Source organism: Bufo bufo, chromosome 5 (genome assembly GCF_905171765.1).
Source record: "Bufo bufo chromosome 5, aBufBuf1.1, whole genome shotgun sequence".
Classification (NCBI taxonomy): Eukaryota; Metazoa; Chordata; class Amphibia; order Anura; family Bufonidae; genus Bufo; species Bufo bufo.
In genome coordinates this window covers 439773511-439787519 of record NC_053393.1, presented here as the reverse complement: position 1 = coordinate 439787519, position 14009 = coordinate 439773511, and the positions used below count along the sequence as shown (strand labels likewise).

Sequence of the window (14009 nt, the reverse complement as noted above, 5' to 3'; positions counted from 1 at the left end):
TTGGGGGCAGTGTGGATTGCACTGTTATAGGGCACTGTGGATGTCACTGTTATAGGGGTGGCACTGTGGATGTCATTAGGGGCACTATGGATGGCACATGGGAGCACTTTGGTGGCACTGTGGAAGGCACAAGGGGCACTTTGGGGGCAGTGTGGATTGCACTGTTATAGGGCACTGTGGATGTCACTGTTATAGGGGTGGCACTGTGGATGTCACTGTTATGGGGGTGCACTGTGGATGTCACTGTTATGGGGGTGCACTGTGGATGTCACTGTTATGGGGGTGCACTGTGGATGTCACTGTTATGGGGGTGCACTGTGGATGTCACTGTTATGGGGGTGCACTGTGGATGTCACTGTTAGGCTACTTTCACAATGGCGTTTCTGGGTCCGCTTGTGAGATCCGTTCAGGGCTCTCACAAGTGGCCCAAAACGGATCAGTTTAGCCCCAATGCATTCTGAATGGATAAGGATCCGTTCAGAATGCATCAGTTTGCCTCCGTTCAGCCTCCATTCCGCTCTGGAGGCGGACACCAAAACGCTGCTGTAACTGTTTTGGTGTCCGCCCGACGATGCGGAGCCAAACTGATCCGTCCTGACTTACAATGTAAGTCAATGGGGACGGATCAGTTTTCACTGACACAATATGGTGCAATTGAAAACTGATCCGTCCCCCATTGACTTTCAATGTAAGTCAAAATGGATCGGTTTGCATTATTGAAAATAAAAAATAAATTATATATATATATATATATATATTTTTTGTTCATGGTAATGCAAACGGATCCGTTCTGAACGGATACAATCATTTGCCTTATAGGTGCGGATCCGTCTGTGCAGATACCAGACGGATCCGCACCTAACGCAGGTGTGAAAGTAGCCTTATGAGGGGGGGGGGGCGGACGACGACACTGTTATGGGGACACTGTGGATGTCACTGTTATGGGGACACTGTGGATGTCACTGTTATGGGGACACTGTGGATGTCACTGTTATGGGGACACTGTGGATGTCACTGTTATGGGGGCACTGTGGATGTCACTGTTATGGGGACACTGTGGATGTCACTGTTATGGGGACACTGTGGATGTCACTGTTATGGGGACACTGTGGATGTCACTGTTATGGGGACACTGTGGATGTCACTGTTATGGGGACACTGTGGATGTCACTGTTATGGGGACACTGTGGATGTCACTGTTATGGGGACACTGTGGATGTCACTGTTATGGCAGCTCAGTATGAGTGACTACTGTGATCGGCCCAGGAATCCATGTCTCAGTCCATGTGTCAGACACAATTTCCAGGCAAACCTCGGCTCCCCTGACCAGATAAGAGACTAGCCGTATCATACATTACTGTCATGTCGTCAGTTCGGTCAGGAGAGTGCGGTCGGCCTGGGAGATGCAGCGACACATAAACCGTGTTTCCCAGGCTGATCATGGTCTTATCTCACGTGTATCACACATGTTGGCCCAAGATAAACCCTTCAGCAGTCAGGATCAAAAAATATAAAATTAGGCCTCATGCACAGGACCGTATCCGTTCTGCTTTCTCCAAGTAGCAGATCTGCTAAATTAGGATACTGTCTGTGTGAGAAGTGCGTTTTTTTCCAGAGCAATTGAGTTCTATGGGTTTAAGATCTGCATTATGAGGACCAGAATAAGACATGTTCTATCTTTTGCTGTACTGATATATGGATGAGGAAAGCACCCTGATGAGGTCACCCTGAAAAAAAAAAAAAAAACACATGTCCTATTCTGGTCCTCATAATGCAGACCTAAAGTAAAAAAAAAATCAATGGAACTGCAAAAAAATAAATAAAAAATGCGGGTCACACACAGACATAAGGGTTTAGGCTACTTTCACACTGCCGTTTCTGGGTTCGCCTGTGAGATCCGTTTAAAGGCTCTCACAAGCGTCCCCAAACGGATCAGTTTAGCCCCAATGCATTCTGAATGGATAAGGATCCGTTCAGAATGCATCAGATTGGCTCCGTTCTGCCTCCATTCCGCTCTGGAGGCCGACACCAAAACACTGCTTGCAGCGTTTTGGTGTCCGCCTGGCGATGCGGAGCCAAACGGATCCGTCCTGACTTACAATATAAGTCAATGGGGACGGATCCGTTTACATTGACACAATATGGTGCAATTGTAAACGGATCCGTCCCCCATTGACTTTCAATGTAAGTCAGAACGGATCCGTTTGACTTACACTTAGGCTTTTCTTTTTTTACAGAGTTAATGCAGACTGATCCGTACTGAACGGATACCAACGTTTGCATTATAGGTGCGGATCCGTCTGTGCAGATACCAGAAGGATCCGCATCTAAAAGCAGGTGTGAAAGTAGCCTTAGATACACAGCTCAGCAGGCTGTATCATAGAAGATGGGATTAGATACATACTTCAGCAGGAAGTATCGCACACATACATGTTAGGATTAGATACAGATGTGTTTGGATGTGCTTGCTGATTCCAGCTGTTTATTACACTCTGGAGAAGGAAGAGCCTGTGGACGGTCTGTGATGGGATTTAGACACTGAGTAAGAAGCAGATTCATGTCTGGGTGTAGAAAGATAGACACAGGAGTTATAGATGGAGCAGCTGCTGCAGACAGAGCAGAGTGGGGGGCGTGGCCAGCCTGTGACTCATCACTGTGCAGTGCAGCCAGGCTTGTGTATCAATAAAGTTATGTATTCAACAAAACAAGAAGGGGAGAAAGTAAACAGATCTGCAAGGATAATGTGATGTCTTCTGGGGGGAAGGAAAGCTCAGACATGAAAAACGGGAATTGGGGGCATATGTATGGAAGGTGAGGGGTGTTCGGAGCCTAGAAAAAGAAGTTTGACAACCTCTTTAATAAATGTGCAATTTAAAGGGAACTTGTCACCGGGATTTTGGGTATAGAGCTGAGGACATGGGTTGCTAGATGGCCGCTAGCACATCCGCAATACCCAGTCCCCATAGCTCTCTGTGCTTATATGGTGTCAAAAAAACTATTTGATACATATGCAAATTAACCTAAGATGAGTCCTGTCCCTGATTCATCTCAAGAACAGGAACTGTGTGTGGCTACTTTCACATCTGTATTTTCCTTTCTGGTTTTGAGATCCGGCAGTTTTGTCCCCATTCATTGTCAATGGGGACAAAACTGAACAGACTGGAACGAAGTGCACTAGAATACATTCCGTTTTGTTGTGTTCCCATGCAAGCAGCGTTTTTGTGTGCAGCATAGGATACTGATCAAGATGGCATGAACACAATGTAAGTCAATGGTGCAGGACCCCTTTTTTTTTGGACATGAAAAAAATGGATCCAGTGCCATTGACTTACAATGGTTTTAGTGCCGGATCCATCTTGTTCATTTTGGAGATAACACAACTGGATACGTTCTGCACGGATGCAGATGGTTGTATTATTGACGGGATGCGTTTTTGCTGATCCCCTTATATTATGTATTATTTTTTTTGGTGCGTTTTGCATTTAAAAAAGTAGTGTACATGCTTTGCACCACATTTAGCAAGTGATTTAGGCCTCTTTCATATGGGTGTCCCGGATTTGCTCCGGATGCATTGCGGGAAACCCGTGCAAGTGCGCACACAATTTCAGTCAGTTTTGATTGCGTTGTTCAGTTTTTATCGCGCGGGTGCAATGCGTTTTGCACGCGCGTGATAAACTGAATGTGGTACCCAGACCTGAACTTCTTCACTAAAGTTCGGGTTTGGTGTTGTGTAGAGGTTATTATTTTCCTTTATAACATGGTTATAAGGGAAAATAATAGCATTCTGAATACAGAATGCCTAGTAAAATGTTGCTTGAGGGGTTAAAAAAAAAAAAGCACAATTAACTCACCTCATCCACTTGATCGCGCAGCTGGCATAGTCTTCTTTCTTCTTCTTTGAGGACCTGCAAAAGGACCTTCGATGACTTAATCACGCTCACCACGTGGTGAGCGCGGTAACGTCAGCGCAGGTCCTGCTGAATGAAGATGGAAGGATCTTCTATCTTCATTCAGCAGTATCTGCGATGACGTCACCGGGCTCACCATGTGGTGAGCGCGATTACGTCAAAGGTCCTTTTGCAGGTCCTCAAAGAAGAAGAAAAAAGACGATGCCGACAGCGCGATCAAGTGGATGAGGTGAGTTAATGGTTTGTTTGTTTTTTAACCCCTCAAGCAACATTTTACTAAGCATTCTGTATTAAGAATCCTATTATTTTCCTTTATAACCATGTTATAAGGGAAAATAATACAGTGAATAGACTTTAATGGGGTCCAGGGTTGACCATCCCTATCATCCATGTGTGAAAATCGCACCGCATCCGCACTTGCTTGCGGATGCTTGCTATTTTCATGCAGACCCATTCATTTCTATGGGGCCTGCGTTGCGTGAAAATCACCGCTCATGTGCACAGCCCCATTGGAGTGAATGGGTCTGGATTAAGGGCAGGTGCAATGCGCACCCCCCAGGCAGTGAGCTGTGCGCTGCGATTGGCCAGCGCTACAGCCTAGGAGAAGGAGACGCCCACAGAACAAGGGCAGACACTGCCTACTATAACTTAGTGAGTGAAGATACCGGAGGGCATAACGGGAGAACGGAGCGGTGCCCAGGGGTAATAGTAAGTGCAGTGAAATCCCTGGGCGCCGCTCTCCATGGCAGCATACTTCGTTCACAATGTTTTTCAAGGTGAAAGGTCCTCTTTAATAGTACTACTTGTTTTTAGCCTTTTTTTTTTTTACAAAAATGAAATGTTTAGATGCATAAAAAGGTTGGAAAAACCAGGTCTAAGACAACGTCTTGTTATACTCCCTCACATATACTAAGCTAACAGAGTTGGGTTCCCGTGATCACCCTGCCCCTAATACAGCAACAGTTTCTGGCTTTGTCAAGCTTTTTTGTCAGGAGGACAAGAAGGTGCTTGAGAATACAGTGGATGCCCTTTTGTATCACAAATGGCATTGTGATGACTTTCACCATCATTCCAGTAGCAGACTGCTAATCATTGGGGGATCCAAAGTTTTAATAAGACACTGAACAAATTTGACAAAAGAATGAAAGTATTGGGAAATTTTAAAGAAGAACTCCCACAAAAATCTTTACTCTCTGACCCATTAGAAAGGTAGATGATGTAAATTGTAGTTAAGGTAATCTTCTTACCAGGGACTATTTGAGAGTTATAACCTCCCTTATGACCCTCAGCTGTGTCATGTGACCAACATTCTGATCTCCACCTGACTCGGGACAGGAAGTCAGTTACTTCTCGATTCATTCCAATGAGACCGACATTGAGGCTCCCGTAGGAATACATAGAGAAACTGTCTTCCTGTCCACACATAAGAAGCTGTGTTATTTGGAAAGTCAGAGTGTTGGTCACATGACACAGCTGAGGATGAGAAGGGAGGTTATAACTCTCAAATACAATCACTGGTAAGAAAATTACCTTCACTATAGTTTACATCATGTACCTTTCAAACAAGTCAGAGAATAAACATTTTCGTAGAAGTGCTTCTTTAACTCAGTTGATAGACTCCAAAGCATTGAAGTTTTTCATATACCACAATTTCAAACCTCTTATTTTACCAGCATTTCCCTATGGTATACAGAAAATATTGGTGAGTCCTACTTCTATAACTGAAACAAACTGTAATCAGTCAATTATTCAGCATGAAAAAACGTACCCATGTATGCCGCCCAATGTATCGCTCGCCTGTCTTTTTTGTCAAATGCATTGATGTTGGCACCTCGTGATAAAAGTAAACTGACCATCTGCAACATAAAGAAATCTTAAGTTGGTCAAACATTATGGCAGTAAGTCAAGATGAGATTTATCAGATGTTTTAGCAATTTGTTAAATAGCCTAAGAGCACAAGATATGAATTAGGAAATAGGACTACAACAAATCATCTATAGATTGCTAGTGTTCAATGCATATTATAAAGTAGACAAAAGTGAACACAAACTAGATGTGATAACAGATGGCTAACAAAATACCTATTATACCATTTCGTCCTATAAAAGGTACACTAAATAAAGACATTAAATACTCAAAGTGTCACTGTACTTCAGAAAAATGTTTTATTTGTCATAGTGACCAAAGGTTTTGATTGGCGGGGGTCTGATCACACAGATCTCCTTGCTTCAGGAGATGGACTGAAGACTTTGTATTAAGCTCCTGCAGCGAGGAGAGAGCTCACTCTGTGTGAGCACTTCCTTCTAGCGATCCGTGGGGGTAAAGCTAGGGACTGGATGATGGACAAATGGGAGCTAGGGCACAGGACTAGAAAGGACTGGAAAATGCGCCATGTCACAAAGATGGGGTTCCTAGCATTTCATCCCTTTGTGGGATATCCATATTGAAAGGGGAGGTCTCAAAGAGACCACAGTTTTAAATGTTCACAACTTGAAAAATACTAAAAGGTGGCCATACACATAAAAGTGGACTGTACCCACCAGTTCCAGCGGGACCACCCAGCATCTAATGTGTATGTGGAAATCCCAACTCTGCCCTTAAAGTCTATGGGTCCGTGAAAATCACGGACACAACACGGAAGGTATCCGTGTTGCGTCCGTTTTTAACTGACCACTGATCGAAGATGCTTTTGAAATTAATTTTCAGCTGAGCAGTGTCCATGGAATATGGATCACACGGACCAAACATTCATCCTTGAAGATGGATCTAACACGGACAGTTTTTTCACGGACATAAACGGACATGGAAAGGTTAACGAGGCCTAAATAGTAATTAATTAATTATACTTGAATGGAAGCCAATTTGAAGAATACAGGCAAAACTTAATCCAAACTTTAGGAAGGAGCACATGCATAAGAGAGAAGACTGAAACCTAAATCTCTTAATGCATAAATACTTTATCGAATTCTAAGGAAATGTAGGCTTAAAATATCATTACCAAAGCACGCAGGGCAGAATGTGAATTCAGAAAAGAGGCACAAAAGCATGATTCTTGAATTCAATTCAGTGCCACGGGGAACTTGCCACTTATAACAAGCCTATGGACAAGAAGGGCTGAACTCAATAGACCGAGTACATTCAAGCAGTGCTTCGAAAATTGAACAGCATTTCCTCTGGAGAAGATTGCTGTGCCTGAATAGGATTGCTGCTTAGAGGTATCAGCCTCCCAGCAGCCGAGCTAAATAATTGCTCAAGGACTAAGTGCTAAAGCATTACCACGAAACAACGCACAATGATTGCAGGTTATACAGGAACACTGATGACAAACCGCACAGGCTTCGCTATCGTACCTCCACATGACCGCTGAAGGCTGCATGGTGCAGCGCTGTTCTCCCTGCCCGGTCTGACACATTAACATTGCTGAGAAGAGGCACCAGTGCTTCTGCACACGTCACAGCTTTGTTTGCTGCCGCTATATGCAAAGGGGTCTGCCAGTTTTTGTCACGAGCGTTGACATCAGCTGAATGTTTTAACAGCACCTTAACAGCATCCTGGGGAAAGAAATGAGAGTGTGAAACATGCTAGGAAACAATTATAGGGGACATTATACCGTACGGGGGGCGAGCCACGAGGGGACACTATACTGTACGGGGGGGGGGGGGCAGCCACGAGGGGACACTATACTGTACGGGGGGGGGGCAGCCACAAGGGGACATTATACTGTACTGGGGGGGGCAGCCACAAGGGGACATTATACTGTACGGGGGGGGGGGGGGGGGGGCAGCCACAAGGGGACATTATACTGTATGGGGGGGGGGGGCAGCCACAAGGGGACATTATACTGTACGGGGGGGGGGGGGCAGCCACAAGGGGACATTATACTGTACGGGGGGCAGCCACAAGGGGACATTATACTGTACGGGGGGGCAGCCACAAGGGGACATTATACTGTACGGGGGGGGGGGGGGCAGCCACAAGGGGACATTATACTGTACGGGGGGGGGGGGGCAGCCACAAGGGGACATTATACTGTACGGGGGGGGGGGGGCAGCCACAAGGGGACATTATACTGTACGGGGGGGGGGGGGGCAGCCACAAGGGGACATTATACTGTACGGGGGGGGCAGCCACAAGGGGACATTATACTGTACGGGGGGGGGCAGCCACAAGGGGACATTATACTGTACGGGGGGGGCAGCCACAAGGGGACATTATACTGTACGGGGGGGGGCAGCCACAAGGGGACATTATACTGTACGGGGGGGGGCAGCCACAAGGGGACATTATACTGTACGGGGGGGGCAGCCACAAGGGGACATTATACTGTACGGGGGCAGCCACAAGGGGACAATATACTGTATGGGGCAGCCAAAAAAGGGACAATATACTGTATGGGGGCACACAACTTTCTGATTAACTTATCAACTGTTTCTGGGAGGGAGACAGGAAGAAACAGCAATACCCGCCACTGAATTTTTTAATTATAAATGTTGCAGCGTTCACTTTTCAGCAGGAATAACATGATATCTTTATTCTCTGGGTCAGTACGATTACAACAAGAGAGATAGAGATATATAGAGATATATAGAGATATACACACACTTCATTTTTCAAAGGAGCTGTGAAAAATTAAAGGTGGAATCTGATTGGTTGCTAGGGGCAACTAAGCCAGTTCTACTTTAAACCAGTTTGATACTACTTTTGTGCAGTATGCAGTGTGTTTAAAAAAAGAAAAAAAAAGCATTTTGTGTCACCGCAGTGGGCGAGGGTTGAGCTCAGTGATCACATTTCCTGTGTCAAGAGGGACCAGGAAGTAGAGACCGTATTTTATTTGAGCCATATTTCTGTAAAGGCCTGGAACCCTGGGATACAAAGTTATATATAAAAATACAGAAATTCGAAACTGAAGAGATTTTTCTACATGAAATTGAATTGTGTGTGAAACATAAAACCTATAATCTCATCAAAATGTTTTTAACCATGAGTCCTTTGTTTAAGACCAAGGCTACTTTCACACTCGCGCTTTGGCTTTCTGTTTCTGAGATCCGTTCAGGGCTCTCACAAGTGGTCCAAAACTGATCAGTTTTGCCCTAATGCATGCTGAATGGAAAAGGATCCGCGTTTTTGCAGTTCCATGACGGATCCACCCAAAACGCGAGTGTGAAAGTAGCCTAATATAAAATATCCCTTATTTACTGTATGGTGTTGGGTTATGCTTCTTTTTTATTTAACATTTGCAATCTCTAGATTTTTCTATACATTTGCAAAGAATCTTCAAGTAGTAAGACCTCACACAGAGAATACCGATTTATTTTTGGCCCTTCCAGCTTCGGGAAATGACTCCCTATAAGACAGGCGAGGTTCGTGGCTACAGAGTCTCAAAACATGAGCTACCATTACACAAAGATTCTACGTCAATGATATATACACAAATCGATCTCCAGAGATTTGTACTGAATATTCGGGGAGGAATTCTGCAGACTTGCCTCACTACAGGGTGCAACAGCTCTGTGGAGAGGAGTCAACCATTTGCTGTCTTTGGCATTTACTCGGGCTCCTGTAAAACAGATGCACAAATAATGTTTATGAACAATGAAGTAAAATGTTACAGAAACAAAGCCAATTGTTACAAAAAGGCATAAAGCAAATTTTCCGGGAGTACAATACCCATGACCTAAGACAGGTCATCAATATTAGATTCGTGTGGGTCCAACTCCTGCATCCCCGACAATCAGCTGTTTGAAGAGGCCACGACACTCCGGTAGCACAGCGCCATACATTGTATAGTGGCAATGCTTGGTATTGCAGCCCAGGCCCAACAACCTGAATGGGACTGAGCTGTGTCTTGGCCACGTGACCAATGAGCAGGATGTTACGCGCCTAGGAAATTGTTATTTTAGTCCCAGAAAACCCCTTTAACATAATCGTTTAAACAACAAACAAGAACTACAAATGATATTAAAAACGTTAAAGTATATGGGGGGAGATTTATCATTCCCTGTGCGCCGGAAAAGTTGCAGGTGAAACTTTAACTGCGACTGTTTTAAAAATTAATCTTCAGGTACGCCAGTCTTTTGGTGTAAATGAAGCCAGAAATCTATGGCAGCTCTGAGCTGTTGTAGATTACTGGTTAGGTGCACGGACTGCAGGAGAATGCTCCTAATTTATGATGAGGCGCGCGCGTGCGGGGGATACCAAGACAGGTGCAAAAAGCACAGTCTTGATAAATATACTGCCATATGCTATGAGTGGGCGCTGTATGGGGTTGGCGCTGTATTGGTCTTTGCGCCAATGGGGGAGCTTTATCAAGATTGGCGCTTTCTGTGCCTGTCTTGATATCCCCTGTTCTGCCGCAAGATTCACCTAATTTATGACAAGGCGTACGCCTTGTCATAAATTAGGCGCATTCTCCTGCAGTCCGTGTGCCTAACCAGAAATCTACGACAGCTCAGAGCTGCCACAGATTTCTGGCCTCATTTACGCTAGAAAACTGGCGTACATGAAGATAAATTAGTTGCAGCGGCTGGCCACACCTCCTTTTAGAAAAGTGGCGAAGATGGCGAAAAGTGGCAGATGAGACAATTTTTTAAAAGTCGAGGTGTGACTTTTTAACGCCACTTCTCAGGCGCACAGGGAAGGATAACTCTCCCCCCTTAGTGTTGAGGAAAGGTCGCTTTCACAGAAAGGTAACAGCGCAAAAACTGTACGCGAAAGCGGGGTCTCCATGTTCTGCAGCATTCCGGAATTTCATCTGCATAAAAAGTGACTTGAAAAGGAGGCAACATAATGACTCACCGCTCAAGACTGCAAGAACATGTAACCACAGCAACAGACCAAATCAGAAAAAATAAGGTAGTGAGAAGAGCAAATCAGGAAGTCTGTGACAACCTTCCGCCAGTTACTCTGCACCGACGCGTCTGACTGGCCAACATTTCCTCTCTCACCATAAGTCCAGTTACGGTTTTCTTAATGACCAGGAACGTAACTAAACTTTTCTTAAAGCGGCAATAAGAGCAAAGTACTGTATCTGTATGTTGTTGTTTTATTGGGGAATGGTCGCCAATACATCACGGAGAACAGCGGCAGCAGATACGCGTGGTCACACTCTGGGGAGATTGCCATCGCACTCTTCCTTTGGCATTGCAACGTGACTAAACTTATCAAATACACAAAAGTCATCTTACCAATGTCATAACTAAAATATAGCTTCTTGTAGCATCTAGTTCTATTTGTTTCTGGAAAAGCTGGGTGACAACCATTCTGACCACTATTACAACTCCCACAAAAGTGGTCACCACACTGGTCATCGCCTTAGGCCTTATTTCTGCCAATAAGAGGTTGGAGAAACCCCATTCACACACATGGTAATGCACAGCTAATAAAGAGGTGGACACGTCTATGAGACTGACGGAAGCAGTAGAGTGCTGGACAATAGATTGAATGGTGGAGCACGGCACATGTGCGGCCATATCTCCAAACTCTTCATTGAGTGAGGACCAACAGAGCTCCAGGGATTATTGGTGGAGGAGCCGGCGGTGGGGCCACTGGTGATCATACACTTATCACTGACCTATGATAAATACCCTATGTGGGTGAACGCCTTCACAGCTGGCAATAGAAATGAGACTGCTGTCATCTTGTACCGCTTCTTCATGTTAACATTTGGCAGAAAGTGGGGCCTTACTACAGCAAGAATCGGGGGCTGAAACGTGGCTGCCAGATACCTCTGGGGTAAGAACAGAAGTGGACCAGCAATAATTCACCCCGCATCAGGCCAGATCTCATGACTATACATAATTAGGGGAGACTTACCCCCGAAAAGCCAGGAAGAGACACTCCTAATTTGAAATCGTGATGGGACAGACAGTGACAACTGGAACAAAATCCTGTCAACACTGATTGAATAGTGAAGGCCCAACTAAAAATTTGAGGTCCAAGTCACTGCCACACGTCCATTCCTATTATAAAATCTATCACTTTCATTTACCGATTTCTATTCTCATTTTATTTTTCACTTACATGGAAAAGGATCTAGGAATTTTAATAAACAGCAAACTAAGCTGCAAAAACCAGTATCAGGCAGCTGCTGCCAAGGCCAATAAGATAATGGGTTGCATCAGAAGGGGCATAGATGCCCGTGATAAGAACATATTCCTACTACTTTACAAATCATTAGTCAGACCACACATGGAGTACTGTGTACAGTTCTGGGCTCCAGTGAACAAGGCAGACATAGCAGAGCTGGAGAGGGTCCAGAGGAGGGCAACTAAAGTAATAACTGGAATGGGGCAACTACAGTACCCTGAAAGATTATCAAAATTAGGGTTATTCACGCTCCGTCCCCATTGACTATAATGGGGATGGGGGCGGAGCTCCGGCGCAGCACGGCGAAAGCCGCCGGACTAAAAAACCTGACATGCAGTAATTTTAGTCCGGCGGCTTTCGCCGTGCACAGCCGTAGCTCCGCCCCCGTCCCCATTATAGTCAATGGGGACGAAGCGGCGGCCCGGCGAAATAGCCGCAGGACGGATCCGACATGGTGAACAGCATGTCGGATCCGTCCTGCCGCAAGTGTGAAACTAGCCTTAAATGTTGAAACATATACTGTACATTTAAAGGGGTTGTCTCACTTCAGTAAGTTGCATTTATCATGCAGAGAAAGTTACTACAAGGCACTTACTAATGTATTGTTATTATCCATATTGCCTGCTTTGCTGGCTGGATTCGTTTTTTCCATCACATTACACACTGCTTGTTTCCATGGTTACAGACCACCCTGCAATCCATCAGTGGTAGTCGTGCTTGCAAACCATAGGAGAAAGCGTCAGCCTCCCTGGTGGCCGGGACCGTGGGAGCGCCCATAGGCTAGTGCTTTTTCTTATACCACGGCCACTGCTGGATTGCAGAGTAGTCTGTAACCATGGAAACGAGCAGTGTATAATGTGATAGAAAAATGTATCCAGCCAGCAAAGGAAGCAATATGGATAACAACAATACATTAGTAAATGTCTTGTAGTATCTTTCTCTACATGATAAATGTCACTTACTGAAGTGAGACAACCCCTTTAAAAGCATGAATGCCATAAATAGAACATACCAGATAAAATAAGGAGCTCTATTATTTCAGCATCTCCTAGATAGGCAGCTGCGTGGAGTGGTGTTCTCTTCTCATTGTCCTGCAAGAATAAAGAAATAATGAAGAATATAAAACGGCAATAAGGTAAAGAGATCAATTTCAATAAACAAATTGTGCAAATTTACGTTGACATTTTAATTACATTGGTAAAGGTTTTATAAAACACAACCCATAAGGGTTAAGGATACCATGTTTATTATTATATATTAAGAGACTGTGCAGCCACTGGAAGGCATGTGCCACTCCATCTGGTGAACCACTACTTTGCTAGTAATGCCACGAGCCCTACGTGGAGGTGTGCCTATTCTGAAACAGATTTTGGAGGTGACAGCCTCCATTTAACCCCTTAGTGACCAGCCTGTTTTGGGCCTTACTGACCAAGAGTTTTTCTTCTTTTTCATCGTCGTGTTTCAAGAGCTTTAGCTTTTTTATTTTTTCGTCTATATAGCTTCATGAGGGCTTGTTTTTTGTGGGACAAGTTGTAGTTTTTAATGGCGCCATTTTGGGGTACACAACTTTCTGATTAACTTTTATTAACTCTTTATGGGAGGGAGATGGGAAAAACTGCAATACTTCCACTGTGTTTTTACGTTATAACTTTTACGGTGTTCATTTTTCGGTATAAGTAACATAATATCTTTATTCTCTGGGTCAGTATGATTACAGTGATACCAAATACATATAGTTTTTGTTACGTTTTACTACTTAGTTTCATTTTGTAGTAAATGACGCTTTTTGATCGCTTGTTATTAAGTTTTTTTCGTGGCAACTAAGAATAAATTAGCAATTCTGTATTTTTTTTTTTACGGCGTTCACCATAGGGGATAATTTACATGATATTTATGTAGTCCGGGTCGTTACGGACATGGCGATACCAAACATATGGGGGAGATTCACTTTTTTGCTTTTTTATTTTATTTTATTGAAAAGCGTATTTTCAATGGAAAAAAAGCATATTTTTTTAA

General features: G+C 44.3%; 1 protein-coding gene across 9 annotated transcripts in view; it reads right to left on the bottom strand.

Moving 5' to 3' along the window:
• Positions 1 to 14009, bottom strand: part of ANKRD28 (ankyrin repeat domain 28) — a 170843-nt gene that overhangs the window by 68238 nt on the left and 88596 nt on the right. For all 9 annotated transcript variants that reach the window (XM_040433552.1, XM_040433555.1, XM_040433549.1 and 6 more), the window contains exons 3-6: positions 13006 to 13084; positions 9395 to 9465; positions 7259 to 7459; positions 5677 to 5764 (exon numbers count right to left, since the gene is read on the bottom strand). In XM_040433552.1, coding sequence (XP_040289486.1) covers positions 5677 to 5764; positions 7259 to 7459; positions 9395 to 9465; positions 13006 to 13084 — 439 coding nt within the window. The remainder of the gene's footprint in view (positions 1 to 5676; positions 5765 to 7258; positions 7460 to 9394; positions 9466 to 13005; positions 13085 to 14009) is intronic.